At 43.0% G+C, this 17,254-nt stretch overlaps 1 protein-coding gene and 1 non-coding gene across 2 annotated transcripts; one reads left to right on the top strand and one right to left on the bottom strand.

Annotated features, from left to right (window-relative positions):
* Positions 1–53: 53 nt before the first annotated feature.
* Positions 54–17,233, bottom strand: ZGPAT (zinc finger CCCH-type and G-patch domain containing). Its single transcript, XM_077117513.1, has 7 exons — positions 17,074–17,233; positions 15,749–16,400; positions 2,724–2,857; positions 2,183–2,338; positions 1,125–1,244; positions 623–1,031; positions 54–469 (listed from the first exon to the last, which is right to left on the bottom strand). Exons 2-7 carry the CDS (start codon positions 16,333–16,335, stop codon positions 331–333), a joined length of 1,545 nt encoding a protein of 514 aa, XP_076973628.1. The 5' UTR covers positions 16,336–16,400; positions 17,074–17,233; the 3' UTR covers positions 54–330.
* On the top strand, positions 15,163–15,267 carry LOC143653605 (U6 spliceosomal RNA). Its single transcript, XR_013161397.1, has one exon. It is a non-coding gene; the product is annotated as a U6 spliceosomal RNA (small nuclear RNA).
* Positions 17,234–17,254: the final 21 nt, after the last annotated feature.

The raw sequence follows: 17,254 nt of genomic DNA, 5'->3' as shown, positions 1-17,254 counted from the left end.
GGCCTGGTCTTGCGCCGAAACTCCTCTCTCCCCAAAGACCCAAGGCTAGCCAGTCCACGGGAAGACACCACAACGAAATCATTTTAATGTGCTTGTGTCAGGGAACTCCCCAGGACTCCAAGATGGCTCAACGGGCAAATAAGCGTCCAGAAATGGCCCTGCACCCCTGCTCCCTTCAGCAGTGTCTGCAGAGCCCAGGTCTGCGAGAAGTGGGGCAGCCAGGCCGACCCCTCTTGAGGTATGCTCCAGAGGGGGCCGACAGCAGGCCTCCCGAAGGCTGCCAGGAGTGGGGGTTGACGCTGGGGCCCAACCCATCTGTGGGAAGGTGCTCTAGAACTCTGTCATCTTCTTGTGGGTCTCTGCCTTCCGCTGCTCCTGCTGCAGCCCTGCCTCCTGGGCCCGGAGCTGCCCCAGCTGCCGCTGGGCACCGGCCAGCTTCTCCTCCAGCTGGGCGGCCACAACGCTGTGCCTGGAGGGGTGACCGCACATCAGGCCACAAGCCCACCTCAGCGCCCCCCACATGGTGTTGCAGGGCTGGGTGGCCACAAGAAGGTCGGAGGGAGGCCCTGCGCCCTGCCCAGAGCATGGGACCACACTGCCCACAGCCCTGCCCGCCCCATACCGGCCCACGTTGCGGGCAAGGGCTTCCTGGAGGCTCCGGATGTCTCGCTGTGCCTGCCAGATCCTCCCCTCGGTCTGCAGGAGGCGCAAGCTCAGGGCCCGTCTGCTGCCCGCGCTGGCATGGTAGGCCTCCTTGCTGCTCCTACCCCGCGGGGTGGCTGCCCCAGATTCTGGGGCCCCAGGAGCCCGGCTTCGTAGCTTCTCATTCAGGAAGTCAAACACGCTGCGAGGTGGAGGGTGGCCCCTGGGTACACGCCCCCTCCCCCGGCACCTCGGGTGCTGGGCCACAGTGGCCCCAACACCCTCTGTCCTCCTCTGGAGGACCTCTGCACACTGGTCCAGCGACTTCCCTCGAGGCAGCACCACAGCGTGGACAGGTTCCACCCGGCCCTCCGCATTGCGGCCTAGACCTAAAAGGCACAGGAGTGGGCTCTGCGGCTAGGGACCCCGGAACTGCAGCTTCCCACCACCCCTTGGGCAGCAGCCAGCAAGCACGCACTCACCCTTCCCAAACTCGTAGCCCATCTTGGCAAGAAGCCTGGAGCCGATGCCCCGCGTGTGCACTTCCCAGCCAGCGAAGGCAGAGCTGCAGCTCCCACAGCCTGCAACTCCGGAGTCCACGACTGCAGAAAGCAGAGGGCAGGGCCCACTTGGCCAGGCGCAGTCAGACCAGATGGCCCGCTGCAGAGTGCCAGGCACCCAGAGCCTCCTCCTCTGCATCTCAGGCCCTTGCCCACTGCCTGGGTCCGCAGTGGGCTCACGTCACAGTGGGCAGCGCTTGGTGAGGATGTTCTGTCACCTCCTGCAGGCTCCCCCACGGCCCTCTCCTGACTTCACCTCTCCTCTACCCCATGGACAGACTGTCAAGCAGTGTCTTCCCATTGACTTTCCCTCATCGGCTCTCCCTCATCACGCTGGAAATGGGCTTTGAAAATGGCCAAGTGATAGGACAGATCTGTTTTAAGTGGTCCCTAGGGAGGGCCCGAGGCTGACCAAACCCCTTCCTTGTGTTTCCTTTGTGTGCCATGGTCCTACCTGGCCCCACCCCCAGACTCCAAAGATGGGGTGCACAGAGGCACTGCCTGGACTCCAGGCCCCCATCCCACCTGCACCCCTCACCCCATCAGCTGCTTCCTGTGCACCAGAATCCTGGGCAGCACCTCCACCTGCAACTGCCCAGCCCCACTGCCACGGCTTTGGCCCCAATCCTTCTGCCCTACCCCACAGCAGCTCCTCACCTGCTCTCCAGGCCCTCAACCCACCTGGCTCCATGCACACTGATATAATCCTCACCGCATGGGATGGTAATTGTGTGCAAACACACTCCTTGGAGACAGGCTGTATTCTCTTCACAACAGGGTCCCAGTGCCTGACCCCCACCCTTCAGGCCTCTGGTCCTTCAACCTCCCCTGGGACACACCCACGCTGTTGCCTCCATGTGCCAAGAACAGAGCTGTGCTGCTGCTCAGCATGCTGCTCTCTGGTGGTCTGCTTAGATGGTCTGAGCCCCCTTGCCTCTACCCACTGCTCCCTTCCCTTGCCTGCTACCTGGCACCCCTACCTCTGCCATAGCTGGAGCCATCTGCATCACTGCTGTCCGAGTCGGAGGGCTCTGCAGCCTCTGGGCGCAGCGGGGGCAGGATGCCATCACCCTCCACCACAGCCTCCTTCAGCAACAGTGAGTCAAATTTGACTGTGTAGCAGCCACTATCCACATCTGGGGGTGAGAGACAAAGACCTCAACTGGTGATGCCCCAGCTGGGAACCACACTGGGGGCAGGGAGCGAAGCAGAGGCCTTGTAGGACCGTGCCCAGTCGATGGGCCAAAATGGGTCCCTCTGCTCACCCACGGGAGGCAGGGAGTGGCCATCTGCTAACAACACTCTGAAACACAGAGAAGGCTTTTCAGGCAAGGGCTGTTAGACAGTACACTGTGGTTTGACAAAACCCACAAAGAAGAGAAGAAATGCCAGATGCACCATCTTCAGTGCCAAGCCAGGAAGGAAATGAAGACACAGAGGTGTCACCAAAAGGACACGTAAGCCCACCAGTCAGGTGTGGAATGTGTGGCCCACCCACGTGCCCCATCAATCGGACCTCACCCGTGACCCGTGCCGGGTGCCAGAGGCCGTCTTGGTGCTTGGCCAGACATGCCGAGCCAGCCTGCAGGGAGCTCAGGTCTGGGTCCTGGAAGGGGCGAAGCTCGTCCATAGAGACCACCTCCCCATGGGAGAACCTGCAGAGAGTGGGTGGGTGCTCAAACATGGTCCCCCAGGAGCAAGGACACCACCCATACCTAGGGCCTGCCCTGAACGGGGAGACAGGGACACACACACACACACACACACAAACATATACACAAGTACAAATGCATGCATATGCACACACATATTTACAGACTCACATATACATATGCACACATGCACAATCGTGTGCACATATGCACAACAGATGTGGATATACACGTGTGTGCATCTTACACATACACATACACACATGAAGATGCACATATACACAGGTGCATGTGTACACACATAACATGCTCACATGTGTGCATACACATGTGCACATAGGCACACACACACTGCCAGTGACCGAGTGGCAAAGTGGCTGCAAGACTGTGCCTCACTGCTCCACAGTGGAAACTCTGTGGCTTAAACGTCTCATTTAGTTGAGAAGCACCTCGTGTGCTCAAAAGCACAGACACAATCCCAGAGCTGAATTAGACTAAATAACCCCTTCAAGGCGCATGTGCAGGCACACACACACACACACACATATCAATTAACCACACCTTTCTGGAGGAATCTCCAGAAGTCTCCGAAACCTTAAAATGTAGTATACTCTTTAACATGGTGAAGCACATCTCAGCAATGGTTCTAAAGAAACACTAATGAAGGTGTGTGAAAATTCAGCCACACGATGTTAATAAATAGGAAAGAAGTGGAAATACACAATATGTCCAGCCACAGGGAGCAGTGAAGTTAACAGTGAATCCATAAAATGAACATAAAACAATGCTGAGAACAAACTGATATGGGGAACAAAAGTATGTGTTGGAAAGAGCCTTGTCCACGTAGAGGAAAACACCCCATGTGACAGAGAGGCACTGCAAAGTAGTCAGGACCCACTGAATTCATAAGGAAAAATAAAAAATTGATTTTCCATTAAACTCAACTTCCTACATCACAACATTCTCAGAAATACACTCCAGAATTAGTAAAAACGTAAACCAGAAAACACTTCAAAATATAAAGAAGGTTCTGAGTTGGAGCTATGATGAAGTAAGGTGGTTGGCAAGTCTAAAGCTGGATAAAATTGTCAGAACTCACCATTCTGAAGCTCTGAAAATTGACCAAAGGTGCACAACACTCTGGAAAGCAACTGCTCTTGAGGAATGCTGTGCTTTGTGTGAGAACACTGGGGTGTCTGCACTTCCTGCAGGGGCTGCTTCCATACCCTTAACTCCTTGGTCAGCAGAAACAGTTGTTTCACCACCACGGGGATGCTGTGAAAACCAGTAGCAGACTAGACTTCCAGAGGGTGCAGCCTTGATTGGCGCAGATTCAAAAACCCTCAGTGTTGTCAGTTGAAAGTGACAAACCTGATAAAAACTGACGGGGATCCTGTTGGGGTGAGCATGGGACCTAAAGAGGAGCATGCCACAGCAGGGCCTGGCTTGGAAACCACATGTATGTGTCACGAGACCCAGGAGCACAAATGTAATGCTCTAGGCAGAGGCGACACAAGCTGCACACGACAAAGGTGAACCTTCCAGTTTAAGTCCAGGAAAGTTACTAACAACACCATCACTTTGGGAACAATTCAGAACCCAGAGTTGCTATACCAGATCATATAAAATTTCCAGTTGTTAACAAGTTGCAAGACATGCAAACAAACAGGAAAGTATAGGGGAAAGCAGGTCTACAGAACCTGACATAGACACTGAACTCAGCGGACAAAGACTTCAAAGCAGTCACTGTAAGTATTCTAAGGATTAAATGAAAACATATTAATGGATCAACCAATTGGGGTAGACATTATATAAAAGGGAATTCTGAGTTGAAAAGCTGAAATAACTGAACTGAAAAATTCCCTTGACAGGCTCAATGGCAGACCTGGGATGTCAGAAGAAAGAACCAATAGGAATTATCCCATCTGAAAAAAAGGAGGAAAGGAGTGAAGAAAAATGAACAGAGCCTCAGAGACTTATGGAGCAACATCAAGTTTACTGATACACATGCAATGGGAGTCCCAAAGAAAGAGGAAAGAGGGAAAAGATCAGAAAAAAAATGTTCAATGAAATAATGGGTGAAAACTCCCCACATTTGGTAAAACAAACAAAAAAAAACATTGATCTATAGATCCAAAAAGCTTTCCTAGGTCAAACTAGGATAAATTCAAAGCATTCCACAACTGGGCACAGGAGAGACAAACCGCTCAAGGCTAAAGACAAGGAAAGACTCTTAAAAGCAGCAAAAGAAAAAAATGATTATTTGTGTACAGAAGGACAATCTGATTAACGGCTGACTTCTCATCAGAAACAATGGAGTATAGGAGTCACTGTGATGACATTTCAAAATGCTGAAAGAAAAAACTGTCAACCAAGAATTTCTTATCCAGCAAAATTATCCTTCAAATGTGAGGGAAAATAAATACATTTCCAGAAAGACAAAAATTGAGAAACTTTGTTCTAACAGACCTATATGACAAGCAATACTAAAGAAAATCCTTCAAGCTGAAATAAATGACAACAGACAGTAATTCAAATTCCTCAGTAAACAGATGGGTGATATAAAAGACTGTACATATATATACATAGTTCTCTTCTTTTAATTTCTTTGTAAAATATAAGCTTAAAGCAACAATTATAACACTGTATTGTGGAGCGATAACATACAGACATGTAATATACGTGACAAAGCATATAGGGAGGGAGAGGAATGGAACTATGTTGTAGAAAAATTGCTATTCTTTAAAGGATTTAAGTCAGTATCGATGTACATTTGGATAACTTAAAGATACAAACTTAAATCCCTAGAGTAACTGCTAAGAAAATAATATTACGAAGTATAGCTAAAAGAGTAAAATAAATTAGACAGAAAGGACAGATATTATATGATTTCACTAATATGAACTAACTAGAATATACAAACCCAGAGACTTAAAATGTAGAACATGGGCTACCTAGAAATAGTCAGAAGTTAGAGAAGGGGGAACAGTAAAACATGTTGAGAATGTATAACAAGGGTGAACTTAAAATGTCTGAAAACAGATATGGAGTGAAGGTAGCTCTTAATTGGGAATATAAGGAATAAGTGGAGTAAGTGCTGTATTATAGGTGAATTTGGTTGAAAGAGGTTGTTTAGAGTTATGTATGTCACCAATTAACACTACAAATTTGTGTAAGGTCTTGCATGAACTAGTACAAATGCACAACACAGCTACAAAGAGTTAATAATAGAGAGAAAATGGAACTATTGCAAGCCATGGACTATAGTAATGCCTTAAAATTCCTTCATCACCAGTAACTGGTGTACCACACCAATACCAGGGGTCAGTAATAGGGGGAGTTAAGGGGTATTTGGATTTTCTTTCTGTGTGTCTATCTGCTAATTTTCCTTTTAGAGCAATGAAAATAGTCTAAAATTGAGTGTGGTGATAAATACACAAGTAAATGATGTTACTATGAGATACTGATTGCATTCTTAGGAGCGAATACATGATAAGTGAATATATTTCAATAAAATCTGCAAAAAATAAAAGCATCCTAAGAAAGAAAAATGAAGTTGGAGGTCTCACGCTATCTGACTTTAAGGCATATTATGAAGCTACAGTGGTCAAAACAGCATGGTACTGGCATAAAGACAGATATACTGAGCAATGGAATCGAATAGAGTGTTCAGATATAGACCCTCTCATCTATGGGTAATTGATCTTTGATAAGGCAGTCAAACCAACTCACCTAGGATAGAACAGTCTCTTCAATAAATGGTGCCTAGAGAACTGGCTATCCACATGCAAACGAATGAACAGGATCTGTATCTCACACTCTATGCAAAAAATAACTCAAAATGGATCAAAGACCTACACATTAGATCTCAGACCATAAAACTGTTAGAAGAAAATGTAGGGAAATATCTTATAAATCTTATAATAGGAGGCAGTTTCCTAGACCTGACACTGAAAGTACAAGCACTGAAGAAATAAATAAATGGTAACTCCTCAAAATTAAACACTTTTGTGCATCAAAGAACTTCGTCAAGAAAGTAAAATAGACAGTCTACACAATGGGAGACAGTATTTGGAAACAATGTAACAGATAAAGGTCTAGTATCCAGAATATATAAAGAGATTGTTCAACTCAACAACAAAAAGACAGACAACCCAATTACAAAATGGACAAAAGACTTGAACAGACACTTCTCAGAAGAGGAAATACAAATGGCCAAAAGGCACGTGAAAAGATGCTCAACTTTCCTGGCTATTAGGGAAATGCAAATCAAAACCACAATGAGATATCATCTCACATCCACCAGAATGGCCATTATCAACAAAACAGAAAATGACAAGTGCTGGAGAGGATGTGGAGAAAGAGGCACACTTATCCACTGTTGGTGGGAATGTCAAATGGTACAACGGCTGTGGAAGGCAGTTTGGTGGGTCCTCAGGAAGCTCAGAACAGAATGCCATATGACCCAGCAATACCATTGCTAGGTATCTACTGAGAGGACATGAGAGCAAGGACACAAACGGACATTTGCACACCAATGTTTATAGCAGCATTATTTACAATTGCGAATAGGTGGAAACAGCCCAAATGTCCATCAACAAACGCATGGCTAAACAAGCTGTGGTATATACATATGATGGAATATTATACAGCTGCAAGACAGAATAAAGTTATGAAGTATGTGATAACATGGATAGACCTTAAGGACATTATGCTGAGTGAGATTAGCCAGAAACAAAAGGACAAATACTGTATGGTCTCACTGATAATGAACTGACATTAGTGAATAAACTTGGAATATTTCGTTGGTAACTGAGACCATCAGGAGATAAATATAGGGTAAGATATTGGGTAACTGGAGCTGAAGGGATAGAGATTGTGCAACAGGACTGATTGTAAAAACTCAGAAATGGATAGTACAATACTACCTAACTGTAATACAATTATGCTAGAACACTAAATGAAGTTGAATGTGAGAATGATAGAGGGAGGAGGGCTGGGGGCACAAATGAAATCAGAAAGAAAGACATATGATAAAGACTGAGATGGTATAATCTAGGAATGCCTAGAGTGTATGATAGTGACTAAATGTACAAATTAAAAAATGTTTTTGCATGAAGAAGAATAAAGGAATTTCATTACTGCAGGGTGTTGAAAACAGATGGTAATTAATATTTAAAAATTTTAACTTACGTGTGAGACTACAGCAAAAAAATATTTGGTACAAAATTTATATTTTGACTAGTGCAGTTCCTAATATAACTTATGTGGACAGCTTAACTGAACACCATAAGTATATGGAACATTGAATAGGGCCTAAGATTTTGTAGGTTTTTCCATAGTGATGCCCCAATAAATCCCAGAGTAATTTGAACAGTGAGTAAAAAAGTATTTGCAAAGTCCCCTTGGGGGAATGGTGAGAAAGGGAGAAAATGCAACTTCCCCAAGTGGAGAATTCTTGATATTCTCACAAGCAGTGGGGACAACCAAAGCAATAGGCTGAGTCCCCAATCTTGGGGTTTGTTCATAGGAAACTTAACCCCACAAAGGATATGTCAAGCCCACTTAAAATTAAGAGTCACCCCAAGAGAACCTCTTTTGTTACTCAGATGTGGCCTCTTTCCAGCCAACACAACAAGCAAACTCATTACCCTCCCCCTGGCTAGGTGGAACATGACTCCCAGGGATGTGGACCTTACTGGAAACATGGGACAGAAATCCCAGAATGAGCTGAGACTCAGCATCAAGGAATTCAGAAAACCTTCTCAACCAAAAGGGGGAAGATCGAAATGAGACAAAATAACGTGTCAATGGCTGAGAGATTCCAAACAGTCAAGAGTTTATGCTGGAGGTTATTCTTATGCATTAAACAGATATCACCTTGTTAGTCAAGATGTAATGGAGAGGCTGGAGGCAACTGCCTGAAAATGTAGAGCTGTATTCCAGTAGTCATGTTTCTTGAAGATGATTGTATAATGATACAGCTTTCACAATGTGACTGTGTGATTGTGAAAACCTTGTGTCTGATGCTCCTTTTATCTACCTTTTCAACAGACGAGTAAAACATATGGCATAAAAATAAATAATAGGGGGAACAAATGTTAAAATAAATTTAGTAGATTGAAATGGTAGTGATCAATGAAAGGGAGGGGTAAATGATATGGTATGTACGAATTTTTTCTGTTGTCTTTTTATTTGTTTTTCTGAATTGATGCAAATATTCTAAGAAATGATTATGATGATGAATATGCATATGCAACTATATAATGATACTGTGAATTACTGATTATATACGTAGACTGGAATATGTTAACAATGTTGTATTTTTTTAAAAATTTAAAAATTAATAAAAAAATTAAAAATTAAAAAATCTGCAAAAAAAAAAAATATATATATATATATGTATAAAAGAAAGTCCAGGATGGAGACTGGGGCTATCTTATGAAGGAAAAAAAAAAAGTATAGCTAAAAAATCAACAGAGGATCCTCACAACATAAGACAATAATAGTGAAGTAGCTACAGTGAGATGGACTCAGGCTTTAATTGCACAAGTGTGTAATGGAGACAGCCTGACGGACAGCTGCCTTGCAGAGCACTATTCCATACACAACGTGGACATTGAGGAAGCAATTTCCTGTGCCCTGCTGGACTCCCCACTTGCCAGTAGGGGGCAATTCTGATTGGAGTGACCTTGCATCTTGGGAAGCATGGTGTGACCTCAGGAAAATGGCCATATCTTTTGCAACTGACCAACCCACAATGCATATTAGGGCTCCACAGCAACAATGTGTCAATGTAAAACACACTGACAAGGTAGGACACCTGTGAAGGCTGGAACTGCATCTCCTTCAGAACTTTGCTGCTTTTGGCACAATAAGATGAAGGGAAGCCTCAGGTAAATGTTTACTGTGGAGCCTGGGAACACTTCACTCTGTCTACTGTATGTAAACTCGGGTGCAAGTGTGATGAACACACTCAGATGAAGCAACGGCCAGGTTGAGGTGACTGTCTAATGTCAGAGGACTAACACTTTGAACAGTATAGGGATATACAAACAATCGCACTTAGAGGTAGCAGTGCTGGCTGTATGTAATAAAGGAAGCATTTTTAACTTATAAACGTCAACAGAGAAAATAAAATGGCACACTAAAGAATGTTTAACATTAAAAAAAGGAAGAAAAAGAGGGAAAAAACAAAAAAAAGATGAGACATAGAAAACATAGCAAAATGGTAAATGTAATGTAGTCACAGCAATAATTATATTAAAATATAAAGAAACATTCTAATCAAAAAGGAAAGATCACCATTCTGGGTAAAACAAAAATGCAATTATATGTTGTATGCAATAAATATACTAAAGGTCAAAACATGTAAAAAGGTGCCCAAAAGAGAGCTAGCATAACTTTAAGACAAGAAATATTACTGAAAACAAAAGAGACATTGCATTTGATAAAAAGTACACTACATCAGGAAGGCATAACAATAATGTATATGCATCTAACAACAAAGACCCCAAAACCATGAAGCAACAGCTGACAGAATTAAAAAGAAAATAAGAGCATTCAATCACAGTAGAGAGTTGAGTGTTCCTGTTGCAATAGCTGATTTAAGACCCGTAAGGACCCAGATGACAGGAGCAGTGCGATCAACCAACCTGACCTCACTGAGACTCCACACTCCAGCAAAACAGCAGGACACACATCCTTCTCAGGAGCACATGGAATGTTCTTCAAGGTAGACCTTATGTCAGGCCATACCAAAGTCTCCATTACTTGACAAGGATTTAAATGAAACAGGTTATGTACCCCAACTGTAACAAAATCAAATTAGAAACCAACAACAAAATGAAATTTCAGAAATGCCCTAACACTAGAAATGAAACAAAATAATTCTAAGTATGCTATGGATCAAAGAAGAAATCAGAAGGCAAATTATAAAATATCTCGAACTGAACAAAAATGAAATACAGCATATGAAAAGTTATTGGATGCAGAAAGCTAATGCTTAATTGGTAGCATTTCTATTTGGGGTATTGGAAAAGCTGTAATGGATGGTGCTCATGGAAGCGTGACGTCATGAAAGTAATTAACACTAATAAAGTGTATCCATGAAAGTAAACTGGAAATTTTACACTATATATATGTTCCACAATACAAATTAAAAAAAAACAAACAAATGTACAACATAAACTGAAACAATGTAACTATATACTTTGGTTAGTAGTTATAGTGATAATGGTACAACTTCAACAAGTGTACCACACCAATGTAAAACGTTAATAATAGGGAAAATGTGAGTATATGGCAGAGAGAGGGCTATTTGGGAACTCTGCACTTTCTGTCTGTACTTTCTATAAATCTACCACTGCTCTAATTTTTTTTTAAAGGTACGAGAAAATTTTACTGGATACAGCAAAAACAATGCTTACAGGGAAATTTATAGCATTAAATGCTTATATTAGGAAGCAAGAAAGATTTCAAGTCAACACTCTAACTTTCTACCTTAAGAAAGTAGGGGAAAAAAGAGTAAATCAAACCTAACATAGGATGAAGGAAATTATAAAGATCAGAGCAGAAATAAATGAATTTTAGAATAGAGGGGGAAATAAAAAAAAAAAAAAAGTTATTTCTCTGAAAAGATCAAAGCAAATTACCAGAATCACAAATGAAAGAGGGACAATCATAGGAAACACTAGAGAAATTATAAGGGTTACAAGGGAGTATCACAAACAATGTTATGCTAACAAATTAAATACCTTGGATAAAAGGGGAAATTTTCTAGAAAGATGCAATTTACCAAAACTAGGAAGAAATAGAAAATCCAAATAGACCTGAACCAAGCAAAGAAATTGAATGAGTAATTAAAAATCTTCCTACAAAGTCCAGGCTCAGATTGCATCAATGATGAACTCTATCAAATATTTAAGGAAGAAATATTACCAAGTCTACAAAAATTTTTTTCAAAAAATAAAGGAACCACTTCTGAACATATTTTATACCTGATATACCTGATACCAAGCCAGACAAAGATATAACAAGAAAATACAGACCAATATCTCTTATGAAAATAGACACAAACATTAACAAAATATTAGCAAACTGATTTCAGCAACACATCAAAAAAGATTATACACCATAACCAAGTTATAACACGCCATATACCAGAAATGCAAAGTTGGTTTAACATTCAAAATTCAACAAATACACCAAATTTATAGTTGAAAGATAATCTCACTAGATTCAGAAAAACCATATGGCAAAATCCAGCATTCATTCGTGATTAAAAAAAAAAACAAGAAAAAACTAATAGCACAGAATATCTTCAACCCGATAAACGGCATTTACAAAGACAAACCAACAGGGCAGTGCGACAGTGGCAGAATTCTCACCTGCCGTGTCTGAGACCCGGGTCTGATGGCCAGTTCCTGCTCTTGCAAAAAAAAAAACAGAACAAACCTAGAGCTAACCCGCATCAGGCTTAATGAGAGCATTAAGACTGAATGCTCTCCCCTAAAGTCAGGAACAAGTAAAGAATGTCATTCTCACAATTTCTATGCAACATTGTCCTGGAGATTCTAGTCATGGCAGTAAGGCAAGAAAGAGAAATTAAAGGCACCTGGATTGGAAAGAAAGAAGTAAAATTATCTCTATTTGCAGATCACATGATCTTGTATATTGAACATCCTAAGGAATTCACACACTCAAAACTATTAGATCTTTTAGAGTCAAGATCATCATATATATACATATATAGCAATTATAAATGGAACTGTTTTTATTCCATTTTTAGGTTGCTCATTGCAAGCATTTAAAAATGCCATTGATTTGACCTTGTATCCTGCATTGAAGCTTGCTCAATTTATTCAGAAATAGACTTACACATACAGGAACAACTGATTTTTGACAAAGACAATGCAGCAGAAAAAGGACAGTCTTTTTGACAAATGGTACTAGAATAATTTTGCATAACCATATGCAAAGAAAATTGAACTTTAATCCACACCTCACACTATATATACAAGTTAGCTGAGAAAGACTGTAAACCTAATGTAAAGCTTAAACTATAAAGTTTCAGAAAAAAATCTTTGTGACCATGGGCTAGGGAAAGATTTCTTAGATATGATACCAAAAGCACAATTATAAAAGAACAAATTGGTAAATGGACATCATTAAAATTAAAAACAAATGCTCTTTGGGCAGGCCACGGTGGCTCAGCAGGCAGAGTTCTCGCTTGCCATGCAAGAGACCCAGGTTCAGTGCCTGCCCGTGAAAAAAACAAACGCTCTTCAAAAAATGCCCAAAGAATGAAAAAGCTATAGTCTGGGAGAAAAAAACTTTGTAAATTATACACTGACACAGTATTTGTAACCAGACTCTATGAGGAATTCTCAAAACTCAATAAGAAAACAACCCATTTATGAAAGAAACCTGAACACAAATGTTCAAAACAGCTTCATATCCAACAGGTTAACTCTAGCAATAAGCCAGATGTCCCCTGACAGGCGAGTAAAGACTGTGGGACAGCACTGCTCTGGGCCTCACTTACAATACAGGAGAACATCCACAGCGTCTTGGCTGGATTTCAAAGGCCTCCTGCTGAGGGAAAGGCTACATGCTGTGTACTTCTGTTTAGAGAAAATTCTTGGAAAGACAAAACCATAGTAATGGCTCACTGATAGCCAGGGGGTTAGGGTGAGAGAAAGACGGGTGCTATAGGATAACACAAAGGAGTTTTCTACGGTGATGTAACCACCTGTGCTGATTGGGATGGTGACTGCGCAAATCTATAAATGTGTTAAAGCACTTAACTGTGCACCAAAAAGTCAATTTTACTGTATATTAACCAAAAAATAAAATTAATTTAAAATCTCCAGGAAACTGAATATAGAATTGCCATACGACCCAGCAATACCATTGCTAGGTATCTACTCAAAGGACTTAAGGGCAAAGACACAAATGGACATTTGCACACCAATGTTTATAGCAGCGTTATTTACAATTGCAAAGAGATGGAAACAGCCAAAATGTCCATCAACAGAAGAATGGCTAAATAAACTGTGGTATATACATACGATGGAATATTATGCAGCTTTAAGACAGGATAGACTTATGAAGCATGTAATAACATGGATGGACCTAGAGAATATTATGCTGAGTGAGTCCAGCCAAAAACTAAAGGACAAATACTGTATGGTCCCACTGATGTGAACGGACATTCGAGAATAAACTTGAAATATGTCATTGGTAACAGAGTCCAGCAGGAGTTAGACACAGGGTAAGATAATGGGTAATTGGAGCGGAAGGGATACAGACTGTGCAACAGGACTAGATACAAAAACTCAAAAATAGACAGCACAATAATACCTAATTGTAAAGTAATCATGTTAAAACACTGAATGAAGCTGCATCTGAGCTATAGGGTTTTTTTTGTTTGTTTTTTACTATTATTACTACTTTTATTTCTTTTCTCTAATTAACATTTTATATCTTTTTCTGTTGTGTTTCTAGTTCCTCTAAACCGATGCAAATGTATTAAGAAACGATAAAAAAAAAAACAAAACTCTAGGAAACAGAAATAACAGAAGAGAGCGCTTTGTGACTCTAGAAAAGCTACTTAAATAAACTTTCTTCTAAAGGTTCAGGAAAATTAATTTCTCATAAAAGTGAGCAACAGAAAAGTACTGATGTTTATTCCACATAAAGCTACAAGAAAAAAGAGAAGAGAAAAACAATGAATGTTCACTAAAGAGGACTACTCAAAAAACAAAAAACAAAAAACCCCACAGAATGGTAGAATGCTCACCTCCATGCGGGAGACCAGAGTTCGATTCCCAGACCATGCACCCAAAAATTAAAAATTAAAAAAAAACAATGAAAGGACATCAAGAATACGATACAAAACTTTAAAGACTAGCATAAATCACAATTAGGAAAATTTAGAAATGAAATGACAGAATTTTTAAAAGAATTAGGAAGAAAAACTCCACTTTAGAAATAAAAACTGAATTAGAACATGCACAAGAGCAAATAAATATGACAAACAATGACTTAAGGGAAAAAAAGGAATTTTCTTAAAAAAAGAGGAATTTCTTAAAATTTTATCAAAAAGAAATGGAGATAAAAAAGACTGGTGAGAAAAAACAAAATTTAAAAAGAGAAAAAACTAAAAAAGCAAATAAAAAGATTGATAAAGAAGTCACAAATATTAAAAGACAAGTAAAGAACAATAAACAGAGATACCTAAACACATACTAAAAACTAATTAGAAAAAACTTTCCTGAGATAAAAAAGATCTGAAACTGCAGATTGTGCTCCCTCTGGCAGTACACACACTAAGGATTGGAATGACGAGAAGATTAGGAAGGCACCTGCGCACAGATGACATGCAAATTTGTGAAGCCGTTTCTATTTTTTAATAGGGTGGTATACAGGAACCTTGAATTTGGTGCATGACTCTTCTGTAAATCCTCAACTTCTCTGAACAAACAAAACCTTACATATTGAAAGGGCACTATGCTTCTAAGAATATGGATTCAGAATGATCCACAGCAAGATGTAGCCCAGAAAAACCACTGGAATTTAAAGAAAAAGTCCTTTGGGCACAAAGGTCAAAGGAGCATGTGATTTTAAAAAGATTAGATTATCATCAGTTGCCTAGACAGCAATGGGTGGCACAGCCAGATGCAGACTCACCACATAGGTCCAGGCCCACCTCCACCCCTTCCCAATTGAGTGACTCTGGGCAAATGACTCCCCCTGTCAAAAAAAAAAAAAAAGGAAAAGAAAAAGCTCTCTTCTTGCCAGTAACCTGGCCAGGACTGATTACAACCCTGACCTTCCCTGCATGCCCCTCATATCCTATAGCCATGGGACCCCAAGCACCAAGAGCTTTACCTGCAGTTCTCCTTGAATCGGCACTTCCCCTCCAGGAAAAACGGGCAGGGCTTCAGGGCCTTGTGCGTGGGGTAGAGATAGAGTACCCGGACAGCTGTGGAGCCGTCCTCTGTCTCCTCTGTGCCCACAATCATGGCGTTGTGATACTCCAAGGTGCCCCACGGACTGTAGTAGGGGGCGTTCACTTTTGTCCCACTTAACTCTTCCTCGTTGTCACTGTCCTTCCCCTCTTCCTCCTCTTGCCCAAGTCTTTTGGGTTCTGGCCCTGCCTCTCTTTTAGGAACAGTCTCCAATTCTGCCTCTGGGGCTGCTGGCACCTCTACTACCTCAGCAACAGCCTTCTGGAAAGCCATGTATTCAGCATCTTCCTGGGATGGGTGCACTTGATCCAGTGTGGCCAACAGCTTGCTCTTCCTGACAGACACCAGACTGGCCTCAGTTAGTTCAATCAGCTCTTTCAGGTCCCCTTGCAGCTGGCGCAAGTCTGCCTGCTCAGATGAATCCAGGTCAGCTCCCAGGGCCAGCTCCACCTGCTGCAGCTGGGCACGATAGGTCTGAAGAGCCGCCTCCAGGCTCTCCTCATCCATCCTATAGAAGGCTGGTTGGTTTTGGGTTTAGGGCAGGTGCGGGTCCCTGAGTCCTCGAGAGGAAGCTGCAGAAGCCAGAGTTGCAAGAAATCGAAGGCAGCTGAGCCTCAGGAGTCTGAGGCCCTCATTCTAAAGCAAACCCTGAAGGCTGCGGTGTACTGGACATGGGCTGTTAACCATGTTCTGTGCTGAAAGCTTTACACCGATGCCATAAAATACAACAGCCTGCCAAAAGGTGTACGGTGCGTCCTCCCTTTTCAAAGATGAGAACACAGGCTCAGAAAGCTTAAGGAACCCGCCCAAGGCATAGCTGGCCGGTGAAGACCTGGGGCCGGGCTCCGTAGCCGCTGTCCTCCCCAGTCCAGGTCTGCCTTTCCCTCTAAAGGCCTACCGACCTTTTGCTGTCACGCTTGATCCGGTTTCTCCGCGTGGTGTTTTGCATCTACTCTCAGCCCTGTGCTCAGGGCTCTCCCAAGCGGGGTGACCGGAGAATCTAAAAGCCTTTTCCCCTCGGGCCCGCCCCTGCCTACGCCCCCGACCCGACCCAGTCCTCCGACTCCCTCCGCCCAGTCCTCCTCAGAGTCGCCCCCCCATCCCTTGGGCTCTTTTCGGGCCCGACTCCATTCTCTGCCCAGACCCCTCAGGCTCCTACCACCCACCGCCGCTCGACCTCGGAACCGGGACCGGGACCGGACCCGGGCCCAGGCCCCGGCCGCTCCACCCGGGAAAAGCCCCCACCTTCTCTTCTAGGTCCGTTCTCCCCGCTGTTATCCAGCCGCCGCCATAAAGAGCCCCGCCGGCCTCACCGGCTACAGCCGGCAGCCCTGCTTCCGCCCCCGCAGCCGAACAGCACTTCCTCCCGAGCGCCGAGGCCGCCGGAAGTGCCCGGCGCGGGGGTTGCCGGGTGCGGCGCGCGGGG

This window comes from Tamandua tetradactyla, chromosome 1, assembly GCF_023851605.1.
Source record: "Tamandua tetradactyla isolate mTamTet1 chromosome 1, mTamTet1.pri, whole genome shotgun sequence".
In the NCBI taxonomy this organism is placed as follows: domain Eukaryota; kingdom Metazoa; phylum Chordata; class Mammalia; order Pilosa; family Myrmecophagidae; genus Tamandua; species Tamandua tetradactyla.
Note: the sequence above shows the minus strand (reverse complement) of the source record. Positions and strands in the feature narration are given on the sequence as shown.

Excerpts from the sequence above, each read along its gene's own strand:
- ZGPAT (XM_077117513.1), bottom strand. The coding sequence starts at position 16,335 with ATGGATGAGGAGAGCCTGGAGGCGGCTCTTCAGACCTATCGTGCCCAG. Across the intron at positions 2,339-2,723 it reads GCACCCGGCACGGGTCACGG|ATGTGGATAGTGGCTGCTAC; the intron begins GTGAGGTCCGAT and ends TCTCACCCCCAG. Across the intron at positions 470-622 it reads CTTGCCCGCAACGTGGGCCG|GCACAGCGTTGTGGCCGCCC; the intron begins GTATGGGGCGGG and ends TCACCCCTCCAG.